General features: G+C 37.2%; 1 protein-coding gene across 1 annotated transcript in view; it reads left to right on the forward strand.

Annotated features, from left to right (window-relative positions):
• Positions 1 to 22,697, forward strand: part of clstn2 (calsyntenin 2) — a 145,833-nt gene that overhangs the window by 65,873 nt on the left and 57,263 nt on the right. Inside the window, exon 2 of the mRNA XM_024274145.2 lies at positions 2,730 to 2,852. Within this exon, the coding sequence (XP_024129913.1) occupies positions 2,730 to 2,852 (123 nt within the window). The remainder of the gene's footprint in view (positions 1 to 2,729; positions 2,853 to 22,697) is intronic.

The following is a 22,697-nucleotide window of genomic DNA, read 5'->3' on the forward strand; positions in this document are numbered from 1 at the left end:
ACTCAAACAGCAGCCTAATGTGATTTACAGGAAGCTTGTTTCTGCATTTCTTAAAGCATTTCCCTTTGGTATCAGGTTTTTCTGCAGCTTTCTGAACATGCTGTTTGAAACTTTAGTCTTTTTTCATTTGCAGTCTGATGCTGCGATGGCCGCAGATGTTTCACTAGATGTGATCAAAGACAACAGGCGTTTGGCAGCCTGTAACTCTGACACTGTTAATCTTATCAAAGGAATCAGCTGCAACCAAAATGGGTTTTTATTAACCACACTCGCAGCCTGGCTCAAAGGAAGGCAGCATCTGTGTCGTCTGCTTCCACATCCACCATTCTTTGTCTGAATTCACCTCAAAGTTTTGCTCTTTTCTTCCATTTTACACATTTTACCTAAAAGATGAGTCTGAGGCTTTATGTGTGCTAAATCCAGACTCAATTTAGTCCAAGTTTTTCTTTTGCTTTATTGAGTCCCTTTTAGGGATTACCTCATGAAAAAGGTTGACTTTATTTACAACTCCGACAGTGGAAATCTTTTATTGCTACCATCTTGCCTTACTGTTTGACATATTTGGTTCAGTGCAGGAATGTCAAGGATGAATACCTTAAATTCATCATTAATAGCTTTACGGTGCTTCACATAATGAAAGCCATTTTGGAAACAGCTCATTTCCATGGTCTGATGTGCGCTCTTCCTCCAAAACAGCTCTTCTGTTAGACTCAGTTTAATGAGGCACAGCTCTGCTGTGTCATCCACCACCCAATTTATTTGGAATAAATATAAGACCTTGAGCTTGAAATTGAACCCGCTATCCATGAGTAAACACCACAGGGTGTGCACAGCATGTAGACCTGCTGAAGACATCTGCAAAGGTAAATGAAAGGCTGTGTGCACATCATGGATTAATAGGTATTTACACCAAAAAGAGCAAAACGACAGATGTGAAAAATGACTAGAGAAAGGATTTTTTTATCCCATTCATACATTGGATGGATAGCTCCGCCCACTTAAGCAATGTTCCAAGAATCTGGATGGGAAAAGTAAAAGTTTTGATAGCCCCACCCATGGCCCCACCCATATGGCAATTACAATAAACACACTTAAGAATGCAGACATTTAAGCTTCTGAACCGCTTCAAGTCCAGCTCTAACCATCATTTTTATCTTTTGTAAAAGTGTCCCAGTGGTCTTTTGATTATGAGTATGCAGTATTTTTTTTTTTGGCATATGATTTTACTTGTAACACGAAAATTTATTGGAAATTTCCCCTTTTTGCCACCATCTTCTAATGGTTGTTTAAGGTACTGCAATGACCATTTATATTGTGAATTGGCTTCAAATTTGGGAACAGAAAGTTGACCATTATTACCTCATTTTAATGTGAACTTACCTTTAAATGGAGCTGTTAAGGGTGATATTGCACATTCACTTATATTTTCAATGAGTCTGAGATTGTACCTCATCTAAGAAATTACCCAGGTGCTCTCTAAAGATACTCTTTGATATTTGAGGGTAAACATGCGCCCTCCTCTTTCCACTCCCAAGCCGAGCAGATGCATGCTGCGTGCTGCAGTCCTTTTCCTCCGCTTGAAGAGCATAGGATGACACTATTAACATTATGCTTTTGCTCTTCCCCTTTCCCCGCTATAATAGAATGGCCAGTTTCATTTTCAGGACAATAAAATTGCCACTAAATAGACCCGCTGAGGTCTTTCTGGGAAATTGGAATGGAAATTGGTAAAAATGTTGAAAAAGTTATATGATAAAATGAAAAATATGCATTAATAGGATGTTAATCTAAGGTTTTAAAGCTCAGGGTTTCTGGGACAGTTACTCTAAAAACACAGAAAATTAATTAAAACAAGGTTGAACCTATTTAAAAAAATATTGAATTACATATTTGAAAAATAGCAAAAAAGGCACCTGAAAATGTTGCATGAATGTTGTCTGAATAGGTAATAATTTGATCTCATCTTCATTTTGACCTCTCTCCAAACAAACTGTGACCCAGCTCTTAAGAAAGTCTGGCGTCTAGTGGGGACGAAAATGGGATAGTAGGACAAAACGGCAGGAGTTAGATGAAAAAGCTTCGAGAGGGCTTTAGGAATGTTTTGATGCATTTTAAATCACTGCCAGCTGGACGTGTCATCTGCTCATTGGCATGAGACAAAGTGCTTTTCTTCAGCAGTTTGAAAGGTCAGGGTGACAGCCCATTTCTCCAGAGAGTCTCAGTGAAGACCAGCAGAATTCTACGTTCATGTGTGTGTGTACAGCTATACGCATAACGCCCATATGGTTGCCTTTGTTGCTAGAGTGAGGTTCTATCTGGGCGGTCCAGTTGCAAGGGAGGGGAGGGAAGTTTAATTTACAGTGTCAATAATTACTCTGAGTGACGGGGATCTGTGTTAAGCTCTGAATAATCTGCCACTGTGGGACGTTGCAGGACTGGACACAGAAGTAGAGATAAAGATGTCAAAACATAGATTTATATTTAAATTGAATCAAGACCTTTATGTCACTGAGCAACTTGACGTTTTGTGGTAGTAATTTATTTTATTTAGACAATCACAGCTTTGTGGTTATTATTCATGCTGTCATCTGCAAAGATTGGAGCATAGAAGAAGATCGGAGGAAGATTACTTTCATTGTTTTGGGTCACTAGATTGCTTTGGCATGGTTGATCCTCTGCTAATTGTGTTCCAGAGAGTTTAAAAGGCATTTTCTCTTATACTTTCACAGTTAACAAGCACAAACCGTGGATAGAGACTTCCTACCACGGAGTGATCACAGAGAACATGGACACGGTGCTGCTGGACCCTCCTCTGGTTGCCCTAGACAAGGATTCTCCTCTCCCCTACGCTGGTAGGAAATGCAAATTCACACTGACACATCCCACTGCATCTGAAGTGAATGGGATGTCCACAGAATGTAATACAGTGAACTGCAGCACAAAAGACTCTACTCCCACTTCATCTTAGGACCTCGACAAAGCCTGAGCACAGTGGGAGCTTCACAAAACAAGAACAGAAGATGTAGCACTTATTTGCACTCCCACCTTAAGCAGTTGAAAAACATTTTTTATTATTTTGTGTTTTTCTCCCTATTGTGTTTGCAAAAAAAAAAAAAAAAATCACAGCTTCCCTTTATATAACACTGTTTTGACTTAAGTTCAACCCCAAATTACTATTCATTATTAATAAACTGTGTATTGGGGCGTTGAGATGTGATTTCTAATTCTGACGGGCCCACATCATTAAAAACCTTATCTCTAGATGACAGATTCGGTTGCTGATTTTGTTATTTAATGAGTGCTGGAAGGAGACACAGATCCCGCTGACAGTTATGGAAAAAAAGAGAGATGGAAAGAGCCTTTATGATTGGACAAAGTATTCAGAAACACAAAGTCAAACGGAGAGACTTTTGGCAGCCTGGGCTTAACAGCTCATTATGGTGAAATGACTCTTATTAATCAAAGTGCTGACAGCTATGGAGAACTGAAAAGTCAGCTATTTTTCTCCCTCTGTTCTTTTTTGTGTGTATTTGATCCTATTTTTAACTTTTTTGGAACACTATGTGTGTTGTGGTGTAAATAATACAGTACAGAATCCGAAAAGGCTTTAAAGTCCCACTCCGTTCATCCTTTGATCTATTTTAAAAGCGTTCCCAGTGGTCTTTTAATTATGATTATGCCATTTTTAGCCAAAATCAGAGAACATATGTCATTTTCTAGGACATAGCTTCTGCAGAGCAGTACGAGTTCATTTGAAATACACCCCCCCAATTCCCATCATGCCTTTGTTCACATGCTCTCCCGCTAGCATAAAGCTCCTCACAACCCCAACCTGACGTCTTGGCTGTTCCCATTAAATCATGGGTCCCCAATCTCCGGACCTCGAACCAGAACTGGTCCAGTACAGCGGCACAGAGCACCAGTATCCAAATCCGGTCCTAACTCGGCATCTGTTGCAGTATTGGATGCGGTACCAGACGCAGTACCGGACCTGAACCGCTACTAAATGTGGCACCGGGCACGAACTGGACGCGAACCATTTCTGGGTTAGGGTACCACCACTACTGGGCTACTTGGGTAATGGTACTAGAGGTGTCCTGAGAACCAGTCCGCATCCAGTACCGCGCCCCGAGGGTTGCCGACCTTTGATTTTATCAACAGCCAGCACGTCAAAAAACAACAAGTTGAGGACACCGAAAATGTCAATTTTTGACGCGGAGGGGTCCTTAACCAAATGTCAATATGTGACGACTTGGGGATGAGAACATGTATGTCCAGCTGTACAACTCTGAGCCAGGTGTCGAAAGAAATGAAGACGTTCATGCATCTATTTGTCTGCAAGAGGATGCATCAGAATGGAGCAGAGCAGGGAGCTTATAGCCTGCGATCGTTGATTCTACATCACATCTACAGACTTTTTTCCAATTTCATCTGCTCCTATTTCACAATTATTTGAAGAAAGAAAAACTCAGAAATGCAATTTTACACTTAATTTTCATTATAAATGTCCCCCATCATGAAAAAAAGTCACAAAAACACATTAAAAACCACCAAAAACATTATTTTTTTTAATCAGAGTAGGTCTTTCAATCATTAAAATTCATTGTATTTTATCCTCTCTGGCTTCAAACAGCTCAATGGACACACATCCTTTCCACATGAGCAGTCTTGCAGATTTGGCTTTCTTAAATTAATAAATGTGTTGCAATGAATTTTTAAAGTCACCAAGACAAGAAAAGTAGACCAAGGAAGAAATGTATATGCTACATATTTTTGTGTTCCATGATTAACACTTGGCTTGTAGACTTGAGAAGGTCAGTCGTGGTGAGATATTACCTGAGAGGGGACAACAGAAAACCACACGACTGGCGATATTTCTCTCCTTGAATGTTTTTTTGTCGTATGTGGCCTTTAATGAATGAAACCAGCTCAATAGCTACCAAGGAGACTTGGAAAAAATGTCCATAAAAGAACAGCTCTCAATTTATCTGCCAGTGCTTTTCGTTGTTTTGCACAAACACTCCAAACGTCGCAGAGTCTAACTACTTTATCATAGTTTATCTCTATCTTCGCCCTCGTTTGTGTTTTTCTCCCTTAACCCCACTGTCTTTTGTTGTCAACTGAGCTATTCTTTTCCCTCTTCTCTATCTTGACACGGCGCTCTCTGTGAGCCCACGTACAGCTCGTCACTTACACTACAGACACTCTCATCAATCTTGGTTTTGTTTTACGGCAGAAAGGAGTGGGCTTTCCCTCTGGCTCCTCATTAATTGCAGTGTGGGAACACAGAGCAGGATTGTTAAGTACTCGCCATTTCTTCCCCTCTTATTCTTTTCCTCTGTCATTGCCATTTTTATTTATTCCTTGCCCTTTCCAATGCCGCCTTTGTTTTGCTTCACCTCTTGTGTATGTCCTTTCATCTTCGTCTGTGCCCCACCCTGGCTGTACCGTCACATTTCTTTGACAAAGAACCTGGATGAACATTCCCAACTTGAACCCAACAGATAAATGTGTGTTTCTTTATTTCTCACAAAGGGGTGAGTGTGATTTGAGGAGTACTGTACGCGCTGATAGAGAGTCCTCAATCAAATTAGCATGAGCAGTGGAGGCATTGGACCCCTCAGTGCTTTAAGGCAAGAAGACAGTTTCATTTGCTTATTCTTTATCTCAAGACCACAGCGAACAGGTCCGTGTCTCTTCCCATTCATCACTGCACCACAATAATGCGCTGTTGTGCATTGTTTCCTCTGCAGAATTCTCACTAGGTAGAAACATAAAAGTAGCTGAGGAATTGGAGCGACAGAACTGGAGGAGACAATGGACCAGTTTTAATGAGGAGGTCATCATAGGCAACTGCTCCAATTTAACTGTTTTATTAATCCCATTATTGTGCAAGCGGGTGTCGGTGTTTGCATTTGTGCTTCGTGAACAGTCCGCTAGAATCATTTCACACCTTTTATCGTCCTCCGAGAACAGAGCCTCCTTTTACTTGTTCCGATTCCTCCAATTTAAAGTGTAATGATTGATATCAAAATCTGATAACGGTAATCATCTTGGTGCCTCATTTTACTTAAATCCACCAGATGTCTCTCAAGATTTTAAAATAAGACTATGAGTTGGTAATTATCAATCAGTTATTTCTGACTTTTTAACTGCTTGGGTCCAAGTGTTTTATAAATTTTATTTGATTGGTATCTACTGTTGAACTGCTTAAGGGTTAGAAAAGTCCACTCTCAGTAAGAAGACCCACATCCTAATTCGATCCTTTCTGTTTTGAGATTGCATTTTCTTTACTGAATAGTTTTTAATGTCTGTGTAAGGTTTTGCATTTAAAAAAAATTAAGTCTTCAGCACTTCCGCCTTCGGTGGAACCAGACATAACACCCCCAATCCTTCCCCTTAATGCTGAGCCTCAATCAAAGAGGCACTGGGTTCCATTTTTAGAATCTTTGTGGTGACTTGGCCAGGATTTGAACTCACAACTTTCCAGCCTCCCGGCAGACACTTTACCATGAGGCCACTGAGCAATACTACACAGTATGGTATTGTTATCCAAAAAGGATATACATAGGAAGTAAACAGACTAAAAACAGGTAAACCAAATTATTAGCATGTTTTCACAAAGCTGCAAGTTTATTTTTGATCTCCCACACTCTCCAATTAACTCTGATTATCATCTTCACAGTCAGTCCAGAGCTCTTTTCTCCTCCTCAAATCCCAAATATCAGTACAATCTACTAAACAACACCAGGCTGAAAAAAGCAGAGAAAATAATTAGACTCAGGGACCCAGCAAAGTTCTAACAATGGCATGTTACAAAGGCACTCGTGGGGCAAAAGAGGAAGCGAAACAAGTAGGGAGAAAAGCACAATGATGGAGATGTGAGAGAAAGAAGATGAAGGGAGAAACACATACAGCCAGCAAACAATGAGGAGATGCTGTGTATGCTGTGTTGATGTCGGTGTTTGTGTTTGTATGAGGGAGACAAGAGAGGTTGTGCTATTGATCATTGAAGGATGGGTGTATTTTAAGGCAACAGTTCGGTCAAATAACATGTTTTTTCTCTGTACTAGGAGGAGAACACTACCCAAAGTTCTGACTCCTTTGGACAGACTGGATATTTGCTTAGATCTACTGGGACACCCATTTAGAGAATAATCTGACTAAAGTAATAACAACATTTACAATTTAAAAACATCAAACTTTTAGATAATTTGTTATTTGGCAAGAGTACAAACCCAATCAAGTTTTTATTATTTTTGAGTCTTATTTAAGGCAGGACAAGACCCTAATATGGAAGAAAATGGTCTGTGACTTTCAAACCATCAGGGTTAGCTTTAGTTGGAGTAAACTATAGATGCTACGCTGCTTTTATTTTTGAAAAAAAAAATGTAAAGACCCCCTCCAATGAAAGTTGTGTTATAGATGTTTTTAACGTGTTCTTGTAGCATTTTTCTCATGATGGAGGACATATACAATGAATTGCACTGCTTGTGGCAGTGATATGGAAGCAACAATCGGCGAGCTACAAGCTCCCTTCTCCACATCCGCTTACAGACAAAAAGATCAAGTGTACGTCTTCATTTTCCTCATCTGAGTCGGCATCTGGTTCAAAACTATATGGTTGGATAGCTACAATATTGTTGCAGCACCAATGTTAGGTTTGAATGAGGGAGCTGTGTAAGCTAGCAGAAGAGTGTTTTAGCAGATAAAAGATGGGGGCGGGCTTACTCCATTCCAACAACTCCTGCCGCTCTACAGAAACTATGTCTTGAACACAACACAGGTTTTTGATTTTTGCCATAATCATTGTTAAAAGACCACTGGGAACACTTTTAAATGTAGATCCAAAGTTGATTAGAGTGGGACTTATATTGATCTAGTTTTAGCCTAAATCACAATTCCAGCCAAAAATAGGGTCATATCAACAATAATAATTTTGAATCTGAGTTAAAAATGTAGCTTCAAAAGTCAACATTGCACTGGTCAGAATTGTTTACTTGACAGTCAGGTAAAAAATGTAATAGAAACTTGGCCCAAATGACCTTTTAATGTTGAAAACTTACTTACGTAAATCATGACCATAGTTCATCATTTTGTAAGGTGGTCAACTGAAAATAAAGGGTTACTATGATGGTTTTACAGCAGGTTTAACAGACTGAACGTGGTAAAGATGACCATGAAAAACAACAAATAATAGATTAACTTTAAAAATATTAAAGCACACATTGGACGTAACTCCCTGACAACGACTCTAACATGAATGCAGCTGTCAGACAACTTGAGATGAACATGCATTTTCCCACAAAAAAGCAGCAGCAAAGACTCCACTTGCACTATTTTTGATGAAATGGTTTTATTCTTTGGGCTCGTTCTCTACTCTCCAGTACAATGATTTAAGTTGTGCATGCTAAATCCTTTTTCACAAATTCTGTTACTCAATCAGTGCTATTAGATTAGCCACAAATCCTAACTAAATAAGATGTGCTTTCATTTTGCATGGACAATTTTGTGCCCTTTACCAGGATCATTTAAAGTAATGATATATGTATATAGTAAATTATTATATAAGAAGTATTATTAATATTAGCTAAGATAATACATTAAAAACAGTCCATTTTGAGTTTAAACAAATAAACCTTCCTTTATTAGCTTTTGTTCTCCATTCCAGTACTATAATCTGCAGCTCCATTTTGCCTAATTGCATCTCTGTTCTGTAGAAATCTGCCGTTTTGATTGAACATGAACTATTTTCATGTGTTGCTTGTAGTTTTATCTTTCATAGCCTCTTCGTATAGTCACTTTTATATTGTTATATTTTGTTTTTTGAGGGACATACTCATTATCAGAAAGCTCAAATAGTGAAAACAAGCTAAAAACACTGCTTATACCCAAACCAAATAAAAAGAACTCTAAAGACAAAAATACAAATGAGAAAGCAAAACCAAATAAACACACAACTGTTCACTTCCACAGTGTCCTCTATTGTGGTGTTTGAACAGAGTTCAAAACAAGCAGCCAAAATAAAGTCAATACCAGATTTCACCTGATCAAATCATTTCTTCATTTTCATTATTAGACTTGGTTTCATCACCAATCAATTTAAATCTTACTGTAGTTAGATATGTTGCACATATTGAAAAAAATGTTTTTCCAAATATGCTGGTGAGTTTGGCCACATCTTTGTTCTGTTTCAGTGAATCAACAGCTTATGTAACAAGGCAGTCCATCACTGAGAGCAGCAGCAGAACAGGCCTTTGCTCAACTACTTAAAGGGTTTGTTTACCCTTTCACACTCACGCTGTTGCAGGAAAACTCTAGAAAACATGGAAAGATTTCATCTTCACAAGGTGGAAAAACTATTTCTAAAGCAAGGTAATTGGATCCATATAAAATGAAGATGCTCTGAGCAATTACACACCCAGTAATGCCTGACTGGAGCTCCGTCCTCACATCATTGTTAAATTGTTTTTAGCGGCAAACAACCTCTTAGGCGGATGATTGATTTTTATGAAGGATCCAGTGAGTTCCATCATCATTACTGTATGCTTTGATTGTCACTGGATCTTCCTCAGTTTCACTCACTCCCGCTGGAGCAGTTTTGTGTTTACATTCCAATGAGTGATATCTGTAGTGCAATTTTTTTCCATCTCCCACTTCAATAAAAAAATGACGGTTTCGGTGTTTTTAGCATGTTCTTATCGCATTTTTCTGTTGTTAGAGGACATATATCTATATATATAGAAACGTAAGTGTAAAATTGCATTTCGGAGTATTCCTTTATTCAAATTGTTGTGAATCAGAAGTAAATGAAGGATTTATTCTATTTTAATTAATATTATAAAGTGACGCTTAAAAACAATTAATTTTTAATTGTTAATGTGATTCCAATAAATTCTGAAGGAGAAAAGCTGTGTCACTTTTCTCCTTCAGAACAGAAAAGAACATAAACACTGCAGCTCTGGTGTTAGAGGGTTAATTGTCTCCGTTTTAAAACATTCTTAAAAATCTTATTGAGCTTAGGCTGCCTCTCTTTTCCCAACAGCTCAAGAAATCTGCCCTTCAAGAATATAAAAAAGTACAGTTCCTAAAATGATCTGATGAAACAGGCAGTGAAAGGCCGCTGACTCTAATCCAGTAACTCTGCGTTCTTTGGCTCCCGGTTCTTCCTCCTGTGTCTCTGGCAGAGGTTTGTCAGGACTCCAGCACTCTGACAGGCCAATTACACTCCAATTTGCATATCTTCCCCACTCGATTTGCCTTGTTCATGCGAGCATAAAACAGGATAATCTGCCTTTTCAACTTGCGTACCATGTCAGTGGTAGCTTAAGTTACTATACTTTCATAATTCGATGTTGTAACTCCAAAACTATTTCAAATCTCTTAAATACTTTTAAGCCTCTTTAGTTTATTCCTTTAACATTTATCTTACTAGTATCTAAATTTAGTTTGATATGTTAACAACCACACTATTATGATCTCTATCTGCAACAAACAAGCACATATGTCTTATAAACTCTTAACTTTTCCACTGTGAGACTCGGATTTAAGGGAAATTTTTATAGTTCTCGATATCTACATTGAACTACATTCTAACAATTTTTTAAGTAATTTTTTTAATTAAATTACAACACTTTAGAATCTATTTACTTTTTAAATTTGTGTGGCACCTTCAGACAGCCTTAGTTGTGGGTTGGCAGCTTTTAAATAAACAGAAATGAATTTATTTTAGTGCCTTTCAACTTAAAGAATAGTGGATGCCGTCCTTAGATCCCTGCCGCTGCTTCTACTACCTCAATGAAGTGAAGTTAGAAAGATCCTCAATGTATTCTGTCAAACTATAAGTCACAATTAGATTATTTCATCCCTACTGTGAAGTTAAATCAAACTTAAAACTTTTATTTTTAAAGAGAATTTCATGCAAAAACAGCACAAAACGTTTAACAAAAATAAAATTATTCAAATGTTGTTCTTTATACAAACACAAATGTGTCTCTTTTACTTTAAATGCATAAAAATAAAAATGTTAATAAAATATAAGTTAAAAGAATGAACATAAAGAACAAAAAACTCAAAAAGGCTACAGAGAAAAGCCATTAAACTTTTTTCTGATCATTTGTTAACATTCCTTCAAAACTTGCTCCACAGTCTCACTAAATTCATCCTCTACTGTCGTTCTTGCTCCTTAGCTGCAGAAAACTGAGTTCCTCCTGACCTACTTCTACTTAATGGATGCCCTTAGGGTTCCAAAAGCTAACCAGGTCTTCTTTGCACTCCTGTTTGCAGGCTGTGGTTACCTTTGCTTTGGATGGAAACCACTGTGCTGATGGGTTGGTGATACGTGCAGACCCCACAAATTTCAGCAAATCTTAGGTGTTAAAGGAGTTAAACTATCCCTAACTTCTAAAGACAATTTAAGGGTAATCAGTTAACTCTATGGATTTTAAGAGTGTGACTCTGTAAAAAAATCTGTGGAGAAAGAAGACAGAATCAGGTTTTGAACAAAGACTGACCTGCAGTGTGAAGTCTACTTTCTAATTTATTACATTTTTAAAGAAGATTGCACACTGCATATAAAAATACTCTTCAAGTGTATTTTGTTATTCAAAAGGCAATGTCAGTTGCCAGGGCTAACACACAAACTGGAAGAATTGGAAAATAGTAGAAACAGAAACAAACAAGTTCCAGCATTCCATCAAAGGACGCCACAGACTTACAAAAAAAAGAGCAACAACATAAACTGAGATGAGGGGTCAAATACGTTGTCATCCACATGGGATGCTCTTCTGTGAGGACCGCAGCCGGACGCAGGGAAGTGTGGTCGTTCAGATAGACCTTACAGGTTTGTCCAGCAGGCCCCGCCCATCACAAACCTCTGATAATGACAAGTCATTATGAGGAGCTTGAAAATGTCTGAGGAACCAACTACATCTTCATCCTTACATTTGACCAAAAAATAAATAAATCCCCATGTACATCAGAGAACTTGATTTCTCTGTGAAGGTTATAAAATGTTCTACACAGTTCCTTCAGCACTTTTCTTAAATCATCTGTCCTCCCTGTCCAAATAGTGAAGATAATCCCTTTTCCCTGCAGTTTTTCACGTAGTACTTGTGAATCAATGATAATATGAAGGGAATTAAGATCAAGAGATCAGTAAACTAACACATTTTTACTATAATAAATGTTGTTTTTTGCTGTTCTGGACTGAGAAATCCACTCCAAACTGGAAATGCTTCCATTGCTTCTAGTTTTTCTTTGAGTGTTTAGCTTTAGATTAAAATAAAAATAAAAACACACACACACATCATTTCATACAGAAATGTAGGTACTCCCAAAGGATTCACATACTTTATCTTGCAACTGTATATATTTTAATGAAACCATGAATACCAGTATTTAAAATTATTGCAATTGTGCGTAAATCTTTATTATAGACCAGAGGTCTGCAACTTTTAACACTTAAAGAGCAATTTGGGTTGATTTCTCACTGACCAAAACTTAGCAGGAGCCACAAAGTATTAGGATTTCCATTTATATTTTTGTCATAAATGAACTGTTTTTTGCATGAATAAAAAATAAACAAAAAAAATAAAAATATTTTTTTTTCTAAATATGAAATTGTTAACTTAGGTCACATGACATCCTTTCACATAAAGGATGGGGGGGGAAAATCTCATTAAATAAATAAAGCAACCCACAAAGCTATGAAAACCACAATTGTTTGTTTTTGGTAAATAAGAAAAAAATACTTTTTAACATGGGAATTAATGGAGAATTCCAGTCTTGTAGGCTGTTTTCTGGTAAAGTAAAAATGGTCCTAGTTTTCCTCAAATTTAGGAGCAGAAGGTTGTTCTCAGCTTTATATTTTTCTTTAAAATTATACTTCAACTACATTTTATTTCTATTTATTCAGAATTTCCTAATAAAAATAAAGGGCTTCATGTTTTCTACAACTTGTATTTGAAATGATTGTGGAACCTTTTTGGAATATCCTTCTTTTTTTCAGAAAGCACATCTGAAGGATTTCTTAAAAACTTTAAATCATTGTAATTTTCTTTTTTTTTACCTGTTATTTGTGTTGGGGGGATTAGTTGGCTAATTCTTGGTGTTTAATCTTCTACCTTTTAACTAAATGTGTCAAAAAGGATAATGTGGTCACATCAAGCAGAGCACAAGAAAGTCTTTAATTTAAAAAAAAAAAACAACGAAATTTTGATTCTAGTCTAATTATATTTGTTCAAATACAGAGACCTCTGAGGATGAGAGCTGTCTCGGTTGGATTACTTTTTTCTCTTCCTTCTGAAATGATCCCGATTCCTTGTAATCCTTTGACTTTAAGTTTTCATCCGCATAGATCAACTCTAAAGTGGTCCCTTAGTACCTGACAGCTGTGCAAGTGAAATAAGATTTTTGTACATCTTCACCTGCCAACGCGCCCTCCTTCAGCTCCACGGACAAAAGGAGGAGTGTTCCCTTCTCCAGAAGTGTCAGAACGTTTGAAGGGCAATTTCATTGGAGCGGCAGCGTAATGGATGAGGGCAGAGTGGGCCATCAGTCAAGTGCTGAACAGTACCAAGTCAGAGTTCTAGAAAACAGATACTAACAGCCTCTCTCCTGCTTTTTCACTTGTTCCAAATGACTCAATCTTCCTGCCACGCTGTGCAATGTAATAGAACACTTCCATGAATTGATTTCTTCAATTCCAATATTCGGATTCTTTATTCTTGTATTGTAAAAAAGAAAAAGGTCTTTCTCAGCATCCCAATGAAACAGCTGTTATTTTGAATGGTAGTTCACATTGAATTACAGCTAAAAAAATGACAACTTGAGAAAATGGTTAAAGCAAAATATATTTGTGTGCTTTAGTTTCTCACACAGGAAAAATGTCTTTCTTAAAATAGTTTTAACAATATAATATACAAGATGTTTTTTTGTGTTATTAGTGAAAACATCTGCCAATGAAACTGGAAGAATTTGTCTTGTCAAAATGTCTTAAAACAAGTTATGATGTTTTGTCTTTTAAGTCAAAATAAAACCTTGAAATGATTTATAAACACTCATATTTAGATATATTACTCAAGTATTTGGTCTTAAAATCAGACTATTTTGCTCAAAAATGGTTTTCTATTTTTAAAGTAATTATATGATAAATGTTTTTCCCCCAAATATATAATATAATAATTACAACAGCCCATCCCTCCTTTATTTATCTATATAAGTAATTTGTAAATGTCCTGCTCTTGTTAAATACATTTGTATTTGTGTTGGGAGTCAATAATAACTTTCGATTTCTGTTTCTTAAAACCATTCACAAATAAAACGTATTTTTCAAAAATATGTAAAAAAATAAATAAATAAAAAAAAGAAAGAAAACATTTCAAGATTTGCTTTAAATACAATGTTTCCACAAACAATTGACATAATATATTAAAATTGTTATTGTCTTAAAGACCCACTCCAATACGAAATGTTTTTGGTGTTTTAACATGTCCTTGCAGCAGTTTTCTCTTAAGGGAGGACATGTATAAAATAATTTAAGGTTAAAACTACATTTTTTAGTATTTATTTATTCAAATCATGTTGGATCAGTAGCAGATTTAAACTGCGATTTGAAAAAAGTCTCAGTTTTATGAGCAAGTCAAAATCTCTCTGCTCTGCTCGAGTTCTAATGCATCCGCTTGAAGACAAACAGATCCATTAACGTCTTCATTTTCCTCATCTGAGCTGCCATCTGGCTCTAAGCTAATGTTAGCTTGGGGTTTTAATGGGCTGTAAGCTAGTAGGAGAAAGTGTAGACAAAGGAATGCTGGGATATCAACATAGGGTTACTTCTGCACCAATAGACCTGTCCACAACCCAGAGGCAAATTTCTAATGAGCTCCTGCTGCTCTGCAGAAAATATGTCTTAAAAATAACACAGGCTTTTTGATTTTAGCTAAAAACTCCATAATTATAAATAAAAGACCACTTGGAACAATTTTACATTAGGTAAAAATATAATTGGAGTGGGACTCTAATAAGTCGTTAATGCTAATGAAAAGTTTGTTTTTTGTCTTCTGTTAAGTGAAATAAGATATTTAAACTAGAAACTAAAAGCTATTCACTTTCAAAAATGTTTTATCTAATAAACTCTATGTCTGCCTTTGCCTCTGCCAGAAAGAACTATCTCTGTGTCTGTTCCTCCCGCCGCACAGATGACTGGAGACAATCTCACATCATCCTCTTCCTGCCCTTCTCAGACCTTTCACTGACCTTTTCGCTGTCATTTGACTATCACAAAGGGGCGCTGTCACTTTGAGGTCATCTTTTTATCAGCTCACAATAAAGCCCGACCCATGAGGATTAAGTAGTGATGATCGATGAAAATCCCGTCTGACTGTATTTAATTAGTGAGGCTACAGTCAGAGGTGGCATTTGACCACATCATCAATGAGAATACATTGTACCACATCTTAATATGAAAATGAGCATCCCGAGGACAGACTGGAAATGGGCAGTTTTTATCATTATCCATAAAAACGTAGAGGGCACTCTGGGCTTTATGTTGAAAATGCTTTCTTTTTTTTATTAGTAACACTATTCACACATTTAATTAGGGAGGATAACGAGCTGTTCTTGCTTTTTTATATCTTCTAATCAGAGGTCCAGGAACGCAGAATTTCAGTTTAATTTTGCTCCCGTTTGGAAATGCACATGCATTTTTTTCTGTTTAAGGCAGTGGAAGACAGTAAATATTCAGCTATGATGCTTAGCAAACTATCATGTGACAATTTCATGGGCACAGTATACATTAGTTTATATCTGTTCTTTACATGGTTCAACCTAATTACAAGAATAACCTAGAAACCGGGCAGATGACACTATTATATGTGACTAAGATGTGTCGCCGTACTGTTTAAATGAACGAAGATCTTTCCTGTAAAGACAAGCAGACGTTCTCAAGTTTACTTTTGCTGAGGATTGGACAAATGATTAAACACGGCAGAGATGTCTTGTTGAGCTATTGCCTGCCGCCTTTTATAACTAACTTAACAAGGAGGCAAAGATCAATGAAAGATGACAGATGAGTTTGTCTTAACCTCTGCAGTGCAGGAAATGTGCGCCATTCATTACCTCCTTGTTTTCTTTGAATTTTCTTTCCTGATGAATGTGTGACACTAATTCTCACCCCAAAGCCCCACAACCTGCTGGCTTGCTTGACTGATGCTTTACTTAAGTAATAATAATAAGGGTGCATTGGTATGCAAAGTGCCTCCCATGTTTTGCAGTTTCCACCTGTCAGATTTTATTGATGTCGTATTTACTGTAACTTGTACTGTGATTTAGGCTGATAATGTAACTGTGATCTGTATCTTTTGAAACTGCACTTTGTGGAGGAGAAAAATTACAAGACTGGTGGAAAAAATAGGAAAGGTGATGATTCAATCTAAGAAATGGTACCTGCTGAGATAACAGACTGTTTGCATTTGCCTCTTTTTATGAAACCGGTCAAAATATATGATTTGGTATTAATATTAGTATTTGTGACTAAAAACTAAAGCATTTTGCTTTAATCATTTGCAGTCATTTTTTTTTCTATGTGACTAACTTTCATGTCAAGGTAGGATTTTCAAAATCTTGATAAAAACTCAAACTTGAAAGACCAGCTCTACAGAAAATCCTCTTTTTGTTGTTTTTAAGGAGTTCTTGTGGCATTTTTTTATGCATTTAAGGAAAATTGGGCTTAAAATTGCAGGTTTAAAGCAGACAATCTCCTTGCTCCGCTCCATTCCGATGAACTACATAGCTCAGATGTTGGTGTGAGGGCCTAAAAGCTAGTGGGAGAGTGTGTAAATAAGGTGATGATGGGAAATGAGTGCAGGCTAACTCTATGCCAATAGTTCAGCCCACACTCAGAGGAGAATTTCTGATGAACTCCTGCCGCTCTGCCAAAACTATGTCCTAGAAAACAGCACAGGTTCATGGATGATGTCTGAAAACATCATAATCATAATTAAAAGACCACTTTAGCGTTTTCGCAATAGATCAAAAGGTGATCGGGGTGGGGCTTCAAAAAATGAACCTATATTTGACTAAAAGATTGAAGTAAATATGAGAAAACTGTAGTGTGTGTTGGGTGGTATCTAAAACAAGGGAGAACATAAAACAAGCTCAAAATTCTCCCGAAAAAGCTGAAAGTCTAGAAAGAAATGGAAAACAACTATGAATAATTGTAAGATAAAACCTGGTGTGACACAAAAAAGAAACTTAACTCTCTGCAAAGCTTAATCAAACCCTCAGTTGCAGTACATGAACACAACCGAGTTGGAAGAAAAACCTTGTGACAATGGTCCAAACAGCTGATAACACAATTTGCGATAAGCAATCCAATTTCACTAAATAACCTTTGAACAGTTCTGCTGCTCAGACAAAAATGCACCACTTTTTTTTGTCATTACTACATAAAATAAGTTTTGTTGGATATCTTAAACAATTCTCTCAAGCTAAAAATGTTTTTACATTTATTTTAAGATTTCTTTGCTCAATAAAATCCCAGCCTCAAAACCTGACATCTGTCTATACAAATGATAGCTTTAGAGGCTGCACGTGTATTTATATGTTTGTGCAATGAATAGTCAGACATAAATGTCACACATATGTGTGAGGGACATTATGTTGTCTGCTGCAAACCCAGCAGCTCTTCTTCTTGGGTGTGAAACCGACAGAGGTCACAGTAAGAGCTGCAGTGACATTTATAGCAGAGAGGTGTCAAGAAGAGAGATAAACATTGTGACAGGTCACCAAATCCGGGGATTGATTCTGTTATACTGTAAGTTATTAATTAAATTACGGTTAACCAGAACACAAACAGTACAATTTCAGGATGGATCGTTGATCCGGTAAGGTGTCTCCATCGGAGCTGCAGCGAGCAGAGCAGCTCTGGAGGAAAGATGGCAGCTGCGAGAGTGTGTGAGATGTGTCAGGAGTAAAAGAGGGCAAGGTTGAGAGGAGCTTTTGAGGGCTGTTGCTTAGAGTTGAATAATTGCTTACTCCTGTGAAATCGACGAGGAAGGAGAGGAGAAGGTGAGGATGATGAGCGGAAATGCACCGATATACCAAAGAGGTTTGCGGTACTATTTATAACTGCATTAACGCTGTCATACACCGAGGTGGTCTGTGACTCCCTATTTAGGGGCTCTTTGGTGGCTGTCGCTGTGATCATTGTTTCTTTGCCGTGTTTACAAAACCTTAAAAGTCAGCGTAATGATATTAAAAAGTGCGTTTTGTTTGATGTTGTAGAGCGCGCAGCCAGACCTCCAGTCACATTTGCATATTTTTTGATTAACTTGATAAACAACCTCCTGCCTCATTTACTTTTTCAATTACATATTTGTAATGAAGAAGGAATTTGGGGTAAAGACCCTATTAAAAGAACTCAGCTGAAGCCTATTAACAATTAAATCTTGCATATTTATATGTCGCAGGTGTCCCCTGTAAAATTGCAGCACAAAATAACTCTCCCTTTTTGTCTGACTTCATTAATAAACCGACTTTGGGCGCACGAGAGCGATCCTCTACTTTTGAGCTCACAAATGCATCTCGGCATTGTGCGGTTAACTGATGCTGATGGAGAAAGGACAGCAAAGTTCCTCTGATGACTTCCAAAACGACAACTTCAGAGGCAGCAATTAACACTAATTGCATTGCGGACAACTGAAGCCCGGGGCAGAATGAATGCATGCTGTCTGTGAAAATGAAACCTCTCCATTCTTTTATTGGGTTATGTGAGGCTTCTGCAGTTCTGAGTGAAATGAGAGCCCGATTGTGGGTTTTGAATATATATATTTGTGTGTGTGCGTGTATTTTCCAACGTGCGGAGTGTTATTCCACCACCCTGAGGTGAGACGGATAGAGCCGCACTCCCCCAGCGGAGGCAGGAGGTTTCCAGACATCGAAAATAGACAGATGATTTACAGATTTACTCCTGTATGTTGGCAGCAGCTGGCATATGTGACCTTTTTCCATATCGTCCCACACTGTACCCCCTTTTTAATACAGATACACCTGATGCGTCGAGGAAATGACGTCTGTTGTTTTTCCTGCAGCAGCAGGGTAACACTCAAGCATTTAATCCCAGAGGACAGTTCTGGAATAGAACCGAATGGGATGGAAGTTGTGAGTCTGTGCATGTAGGGGATTCATCATAAACAAATCAACAACTTCCTATGAAATTTAAAGTGGAAAATATCTTGGAAAAAAAAAAAAATAAATAAAAATTCTATCAATTTTGGCAAAAATGGATCTTATTTACTGCCCCTATAAGAGCTGATTTTGTATCTATCATTCATATGTTTTGCATTACAACAACAATGACAACCCTCTTATATAAGTGTTACATAATGATTTGTTTCACATAACATGATTATTTATTAACATGTTTTTCTTTAGTTATTTATTTATATTGTCTGTTTTTTGGTTTACGGGTTTTTCTTTATTTTCCAATTGAGTCACTTGAAATTATAAGATTTATTTGTGTATGTTTAACCCATCTGACACAAATTCAGAAGGACTTAATTCTTAAATATCTGTTTCTAAAGAAGAGATGTAGAGATTTTTTAAATGTTTTTAAGGTCTATTTTAAATTAAAATACTGACTATTAAAAAAAAAAAAAAACTTCCTATAAGATGGAAAATTGTGAAGCATGTCACTTAAATTGAACATTTGTGAAAATTAACCAAAATCCAAACGGGAAGTCTGCAAATAAGAAAATTATTTCCACCAATCCATCATTTGGTGCTTTTCTTGGAGCAAAAATCTGCAAGAAGGCGCAGTCTTTGCTTTCAAGAATGTCATAAATGTGGGTTCCTCTGGACCGCGCTTTCAGCATTTGGTGTTCACACTAGACAACCAGGGAGGCTTCATCTTGTTTTCTTGTCTGCAACCTACAATTGGAAGAGGCTTGGTGTGAAGTGTTGGAGGGGATCTGGTTGCAGACAAGATGGCGCCCACAAATCATTAGCCAGAGGCAAAAATTCCACAAGATGTTTCGGTTCCGGTCAATGATGTCTGGGCGACATCTTGTTAAAGCAATGCATGCAGGGAGGGGTTTCTTTTTCTACTATTTACTTGCACATGCATTTGGAAGAGGTTTGGCGCAAAATCCCAAAGTGGTGCAAATCTTGATGCAGGCTTTTTCCTTTACAGCTCTATTGCAAGATATGTCATTTAATTCCAGACAGACACAAACCACAATTATTAATTTCTCCTCTATGATCAATTTTCAAACGGTTGGCACTTCCATGAATTAAAAGAGACACCATCCATACGTCACTACTTGACTGGTCAAAGTTTCAGTGTGCGTTCAATATAGGCAGGTTAGCCCAAAAACTGACTTAAAAACTTGCTTGGTGACATGCATGAGTTTTAAATGTAGAGGTGTGAAACACACCTACACACGCAGTAAGTGTGTGTGTTTACATAGACTTTTCACTGAAATAGTGGCTTGAACTCATGTTGCCGAGGGCAGTGTGAACGTGGCATTTACAGGTGACTCAGGGTCATCTGAAAAGCGTTACCCCTCTACCTTCCTACTCGTCGCAGCTGCTTTTATTTGTGATCTGAATCATTTGTTCTCAACCTCAGATTGTGAACTTCACTGTCTGACTCAGCTCAGTCTTCACCACAACAGACTGGTTCAAAGTTTGCAATACTTCACACTTTGCCATTTTGTTCGTTAGCCTCAAGGTTTATCCTTCGTTCACTTGTAAACAAAACACCCAAATAATAATTCATGAATAAACAAAGTTAGAACTTTTTCCTTTATTTTTGCAAACTTGGATCTTCGGTCAATTTTTGCTGCAACAGAAACATATTTTCTTAATAATTGATTGACTGTGAGCTAAGGCTTTCAAACTTGCTTTTTTTTTGTCTGAACTTCAGTGTTGTGGAGCATGTTTGTTGGGTTACCATGGTAACATATCCTGCTGAGAGGTTAAAACACCTTCATGTCCCTGCAAACCCTCCGCTAAACCTTGTTAAGCCCTAAAATCCCGCTTTGTAGTACAGGCTGATGCAAAGTTTATAGCTGTAGAAAGACTGCATGTTTTCGAACTGTGTGCCAGACGTGAGCTCCTGGCTGCACGGGCTGCATGAGCGCCATGCTATTGTTGACAACATTTTTTCAACTACCAGGATCATGAAAAAAATGTTTTTTGAAATCCTACAATTAATTGTATTAATATTTCTTCGATTAATTTAATAGCACAGTATTGTTAATGATTGTGAACTTTTTTCTCATCAATGGTGCTTAAATTCATGTAGCAACTATATTATCTGGAGAAAGGACCTTCTGTTTAATTTCCATCTGCTCCCAATTTCACAGTTTTTCCCCTAAACCTTATTTCAAGTCATACCAAAGATTTTATCCAATTACATCTAGCAGAGAATGTCTGTTTTTTACCCTAAACAGCTCCTCAAAAGCAGTTTAAGAATAGTATTTTTCAAACTATCAATATTGGAATAATTATTCTTTAGTATTTATTGGACTGCATTTGACTTTACACTTGACACTTATTAAAATCAGTAAATTATTTCACTGCAATACTTTATACCCCTTTATTAGTCAGAGGTTGGAAATACAAGAAGTGTATCTTGCGAACTAAGATAAAACGAACTCTCCAGTTTTAGTTATTCTCAATCACAAAATTATCTGAGCAACTCATCTGTGTAAAAAAAAAGAGAAATTAAGGCAGAAAACTCATGATAATTTTAGAAACTAACAAGGTCTTATAGAAATACTGGAAAATACTAAAAAGTACTATCTAAATGTAAAAGGTAATTTTAGCAGTTTTAAGCTCTGATCCTACGTTCACACTGGACATGTGACGTACTTTTAGTATACGTCATTCACACTGGACAAACAGGGAGAAGCTTCTTTTTCTACAGTTATATACACCAATGTATGTCCACCACCTACAGATGGAAGAGGTTTGGTGTGAAATGCTGAAGTGGTGCAAATCTGGTGAATCTTGCTCCAGGCTTTTTCTTTCAAAGCTTTACCGATAAATGAAAGACTTGGTGTCATATAATTCTGACCGGACACAAACTGCAATCATCAACTTCTCCTCCTTGATTAATTTTCTAATGGTGGTCCCTCCATGGACTAATGAGGAATTAATTCGTCCATACATCAATACCAAATCAGAGTCCCTGATTGGCCAAGTTTCAACCTGGTTTAACTTCTAAGGTGCATACAGTTAGTATTTTGTATTAGTATTTTGAGCCAGAAAAATGGTCATGAAAACTTGCGAAGTAACACATGAGCGCAAATCAAATGTTGAAGCCACAAACGTGCATTTACATAGATTTTTCATTGGCGTTGAATTGCCGAGGGCTTTTTGAACATAGTTTAAGATGTAGGGATGAGTTGGTCTTCTATGGGCTCAAAATAAGGAATGGATTGAATGAACTGAATGGATTCACAACTACAACTGAATGTTTTTGTGACAAACTGGAAGAGCCACGTGACTGAAAAAAAAAATCAGTGAATAATGAAACGCAAATACACGGTAGAACACTGTACATTCCTCTCGGTCATGTTAGCACTAAAATCCACCTTAAAGTCTGCGACGGGGTGGGAGGACAGGAAGCCACCTGCTCTTTGATAGGACAGTTTGATTTCCAATTTCATAATTCACAACCGCAACTTCAGGAG

The sequence above is a fragment of the Oryzias melastigma genome, linkage group LG17 (genome assembly GCF_002922805.2).
Source record: "Oryzias melastigma strain HK-1 linkage group LG17, ASM292280v2, whole genome shotgun sequence".
Taxonomy (NCBI): Eukaryota; Metazoa; Chordata; class Actinopteri; order Beloniformes; family Adrianichthyidae; genus Oryzias; species Oryzias melastigma.